Here is a 5540-nt window from a genome sequence, read left to right as displayed (position 1 = left end):
GCAATAAGGAAAGACCACTACCCTTTGCCATTCATTGACCAGATGTTGGACTGACTTGCGGGTACATCCCATTAATGCTTTTTTGATGGTTTTAATGGTTACTTTTAGATAGATATTACTCCTGAGGATCAGCAAAAGACCACATTTACTTGTCCCTTTGGTACCTTTGCTTATAAAAGGATGCCATTTAGGCTATGCAATGTACTCGCCACTTTTCAGCGGTGCATGACTAGTGTCTTTTCCGATCTTATGGAGAGTTGTCTGGAAGTCTTTATGAATGACTTCAGTGTGTATAAGACCTCATTTGATAGTTTTTTAGAGAACTTGGCCAAGGTCTTAGTAGGTGTGTTGACTAAAAAGGTTTTGGATTGTGAATTCTTGTGGCCAACATTATTCAAGGATGCTAACCAATTTTGTGTGTCATGTCACCAATGTCAGAAGTCGGGAAATGCATCTCAAAAGAATGAAATGCCTTAACAACCGATGTTGTTTTATGAAATCTTTGATGTTTGGGGCATAGACTTTATAGGGCCACTTCCTAACTCAAGTGGGTATCTGTATATTTTGTTGGTGGTTGATTACATATCAAAGTGGGTAGAAGCGATTCCTACCCGCCTTGATGACGCTAATGCTATGATTTCTTTTATTAGAAATAATATTGTATGCTGCTATGGGTTGCCACGAGCAATCGTGAGCGACTAAGGTTCCCACTTTTGCAACAGGAAGACAGAAGCACTATTCAAGCGCTATGGGGTAATACACAAGGTTGCAACTACCTATCATCCCCAAACAAATGAGCAAGCGGAGGTGTCCAACCGGGAGATTAAGCAGATTTTGGAAAAAATGGTGAATCTACAAAGGAAGGACTGGATCTCTCGGTTGGGAGATGCACTGTGGGCATATAGGACGGCCTATATGACTCCGTTAGAGATGAGCCCCTTCCGGATTGTCTATGGGAAGACATGCCACCTCTCGGTTGAAATTGAGCATAAGACCTATTGGGCGGTTAAGCACTGTAACATGGATATCACCAAGGCGTGTATAGCCAGGAAAAATGCAATTAGAGGAGCTTAAATGTCTTAGGATGGAAGCGTATGAGAATGCTCGGATCTACAAGAAAAAAACTAAGGCATTTCATGATCACTATATCCGGAAGAAAGACTTTCAAGAAGGTGACGAAGTTCTCCTTTACAACTCGAGGCTCGGATTCTTGCTTGGAAAGCTCCATTCAGGATGGGATGGACCCTTTAGAGTAAAGGAGGTAAAGCCCTATAGTGTGGTCGAATTACTCGATCCTCAGAGTAATGCAACATTCAAAGTGAATGGCCATAGAGTGAAGAAGTATCATGGCCACAAATTACCAAGAGAAGTGGAGGTGTTCCTACTTGAGGATGCACCTAAAGGAGGAGAAGCTTAAGCCCATGACCGTCCAACTTAAGGACGTTAAAGAAAAGTGTTAGGTGGGAGACACCCCACCATGGTATGATCTTTCTTGTATATACTTTCTTACATCTAGTTTTTTGGCCTTTGTGAATTTTGTGTTTCTTGATGTTGTTGAGTTTGTTTAGATGTGCTAGATTCTGTTGATTTTGTTAAATTGTTGTGATATTCCTGAGAATTCATTGATCTTGGTTGGTTGAATTGGTTGTGTTGAAGAAAATGCTTCATTTTGAGTATTGTATGAAATTGTAAGTGTTTTCTTAGCCTATCTAGCTGAATGACTGCCAAGATTATGTTAAAATTGCCCTTCTTTATGTTGTTAAAAAAAAGATTATGTTGAAAAAAATTCTTCCTTTCTCAACATTTTCATCTTCCCAGTTTCATGAACCATTTTTTGTCAAACTCCATGTCTCGAATAATTATGTGTTTTTTCATTTGCAATTTATACACATGATATCCTTTTGATAGTGTACTATATCCAAGGAAGATTCCTTTTTTCTGTCTTCTCATCGAGCTTGCTTCTTTTTTGTATGGGAATATAGACATAACATATGCATCCAAAGACTCTTAGATGCTTTGCGAAAGGTTTATGTCCACTCCATGCTCCGATTGAAATTTTATTTTCTACTATCTTAGTGGGCAACGATTTAGTAGGTATACTGCTGTGTAAACAACTTTTGCCCAGAAGCTCTTTGGAGAATTTTTCTCCTTGAGGATCAAGCGAGCCATTTCCATCACAGTTCTATTTTTTCTCTCAGATATTCCATTTTGCTCAGGAGTGATGAGTCCATATTTTACGATATATTTTGGTTTAAATTGAGTGGATTTCATCATATAAACCCACATTTATTCATCTAAATAGCATGCTTTTTAGATTTCTTTCTAAATTGCGCTTAATTGTGAAAACATGTTTTTTAGGCCTTAAAATAGTTAAAATTAATTCACTTTAATCCGATTTGCTGCCTTGATATATTTGTTGAGTGATTTCAGGTTTCCATGGCAAGTATGGGATGGAAGAAGTGAAGAGAAAAGCATGCAAAAGGGAGAAATCATGAAGAAAATGAAGTTTGGAAGCTGTTGCAAAGGTGCGTACGCACAGTGATGCGTGCGTACGCACGATGGGAATCTGCGCAACTGTGCATACGCACCGTGGGTCGTGCGTACGCATGCGTGCATATGCATGAGGTCATTAATGCAAATCGCTGGGGGCGAATTCTGGGCCTCCAAAACCCAGTCCAACTCATTTTGTGAAGCTATTCAAGGCCAAAGTGAAGAGGAATGAAGAGGGGCAATTAGGTTTAGTTTTTATGATGTTTTCTCTTAGTTTCTACAGAGAGAAGCTCCCCCCTCTCTCTAGAATTAGGGTTCTTTAGTTTAATTTCTTGTAATTTCTACTTTTAATTCTTGTTTTCATTTACTTTTCCTTGTCATTTATTGTTATTGCATCTTTGTCCTTCTTAATTTCTCTTGTTATTTTCCTTTATTTTGTAATTTTTATGTTAATGCACACTCTTGTTATTTTAATTTTCAATTAATGCAATTTATGTTTTATGCTCATTTAAGGCTTTCTTTAAGTGTTATTGTCATTTTCTTGCTTTTGGTAGTTAGCTTTTATTTTTAATGCAATTTAATGTTATTTTATTTTTATGCATACCAAGTGTTTAATAAAACGCTTGGCTTAGTTTTTACTTAGTTTTTCTCCACTCTTGACTTGAAATTGATGACTGTGGTGATCCTTGGATCATTGATGTCCATTCTTGTTTGATACGTTAGAGTAGTTAGTTAATTTGGTTTCCCTTGACACTATGTGACCCCTTAGTGTTGACATAGGACTTAGGGATTGAAATTAACTATGCCTACTTGACTTATCCTCGATGTTAGGGTTGACTAAGTAGAATTAACTCTTCATAATCATCATGTGTTTGGGTCAATGGCTAGGATAGGTAACCATAGCCCTCAATTACTTGCCAAGAGGTTTTCTTGCATTTGAAGTTTACTTGCTTTGACTTTTATTGCTTTGATGTTTACTTTCTTGCATGTTTAGTTTTCACACTCTTAGTTGAAAAATTGGGTGTTTGGGTGGAATTGAGTTGTGGATGTCCATTCCGCTAGGACTTATGAATTGAGATCAATTACGCTCTTTTGACTAATTCTCAAAGAGGATTGACTAGTTTATGTTGATTCCACACAATTGCCATGTTTGTGGTCCGTAACAAGGATAGGATTCCTAAATTCCCCAATTATCACCAAGAGTCACTTTTAGCACTTACTTTCAATTTTCATTGCCTTTACTTGCTTTCTTTTAATTCCTTGCATGATTATTTGCTCTCTTACTATTTACATCTCTTGATCTCTTGCATTCCCAATTCCCCATGCTCTCTCATAGCCAAAAAATGTACATTTCATTGCAACTCCTAGGGAAGACGACCCGAGGTTGAATTACTCTCGATCTTGGTTATTATGATTTGAATCTAAAACATTTGATGTGGGAATTAATTGTTGGTCTAAACTATACTTCCAATGATGGAATTCTACTTTGTGAAAATCTAGTTCGACGATAAATTCCTCTTCATCAAATTTGGCGCCGTTGCTGGGGAGTTGCAATGGTGTATGTTTTTGGCTATTGTAAATATCTTAATATGTAAATACTTTTCTTTTTGGTTGTCTTTTGTTTTTGTCAATTGTTAGGATTGGAATCCCGGAGGACATTGGACATTCTAGCATTGGTGGGAAAGTCAAGCACAAGCCACCATAGCAAGGGGCTCTCCCAATTGTCTAACTTAAAGACATTAAATAAAAGTGTTTGGTAACATTGTTCCCACTCTTCTCTTTTTGTATATATTTTGGTTTATTGCATGTTTGTTTGGTTGGTTAGCTTAGAATTAGTTTAATTTTGATATTTGTAAGTTAATTTTGGTTTGGATCATGAATTTATAGGTTCTTGCAAGTTTGGTGCTGAGTTTTGATTGAACTAAGACTTGGTACCTTAGATTTTGAAGAAAAAGTTTTGGGAAAAATAGGACATGTGCGTGCGCACACACCTATGCGCACGCACGCAACAACAAAAATTCACCTCCTGTGCGTACGCACCCATCTATGCGTACGCACACAAGCTTTTATGCCCTCTGTTGGTAGTGCCAACATGCCTTGTGCGTGCGTTCCCCTGTTTTCTATGACCTGTGCGTGCGCACATACTCGTGCGTACGAATACGTGCCCTTTTTCGCACTATCTGTGCGGCTGCACGGGCTTGTGCGTCCACACGCCAACTTGCAACCACTCTGGTGGGAGCGTTGGCACAGCCTGTGCGTGTGAACCCCTACTCCTTATGCTCTTGTGCGTGCGCACGGACCTGTGTGCGCTTGCACACATGATCTTTCCTCTAAAAAAAAAAAGTGTTCTGTGTGCAGCGTGCGAACAGACACGCCTTAACACCACCTCTACCAGCAGCGTTCGCATGCCCTATGCGTATGAACAACCTCGATCTTTGCTGCTGTGCTGATGAGCGGATAATTTATACGCTTTTTGGCATTGTTTTTAGATAGTTTTTAGTATAATCTAGCTACTTTTAGGGATATTTTCATTTGTTTTTATGCTAAATTCACATTTTCTGGACTTTACTATGAGTTTGTGTGTTTTTATATGATTTCAGGTATTTTCTGGCTGAAATTCAGGGACCTGAGCAAAACTCTGATGAGGAGGCTGACAAAGGACTGCTGATATTGTTAGAATCTGACCTCTCTGCACTCGAAATGGATTTTCTGAAGCTACAAAACTCCAAATGGCGCGCTCTCAATGGTTTTGGAAAGTAGACATCCAGAGATTTACAGCAATATATAATAGTCCATACTTTATTCGTGATTAGACGATGTAAAATGGCGCTCAACGCCAGTTCCATGCTGCATTATGGAGTCAAACGCCAGAAACACGTCACGAGCCAGAGTTGAACGCCAAAAACACGTTACAACTTGGAGTTCAACTCCAAGATAAGCCTCAGCTCGTGTAAAGATCAATCTCAGCCCAAGCACACACCAAGTGGGCCCCGGAAGTGGATTCTGCATCAATTACTTACTTCTGTAAACCCTAGTAGCTAGTCTAGTAT

At 38.8% G+C, this 5540-nt stretch overlaps 1 protein-coding gene across 1 annotated transcript; it reads left to right on the top strand.

Moving 5' to 3' along the window:
* The first annotated feature begins 1084 nt into the window (after window positions 1-1084).
* On the top strand, window positions 1085-1417 carry LOC107469922 (uncharacterized). Its single transcript, XM_016089309.1, has one exon. The coding sequence runs from the start codon at window positions 1085-1087 to the stop codon at window positions 1415-1417; it is 333 nt and encodes a 110-aa protein (XP_015944795.1).
* The last annotated feature ends 4123 nt before the right edge of the window (window positions 1418-5540 follow it).

The sequence above is a fragment of the Arachis duranensis genome, chromosome 10, assembly GCF_000817695.3.
Source record: "Arachis duranensis cultivar V14167 chromosome 10, aradu.V14167.gnm2.J7QH, whole genome shotgun sequence".
Classification (NCBI taxonomy): Eukaryota; Viridiplantae; Streptophyta; class Magnoliopsida; order Fabales; family Fabaceae; genus Arachis; species Arachis duranensis.
The sequence above is the reverse complement of the archived record's forward strand: the minus strand, read 5'-3'. Positions and strand labels throughout refer to the sequence as shown.

Excerpts from the sequence above, each read along its gene's own strand:
- LOC107469922 (XM_016089309.1), top strand. The coding sequence starts at position 1,085 with ATGGAAGCGTATGAGAATGCTCGGATCTACAAGAAAAAAACTAAGGCA.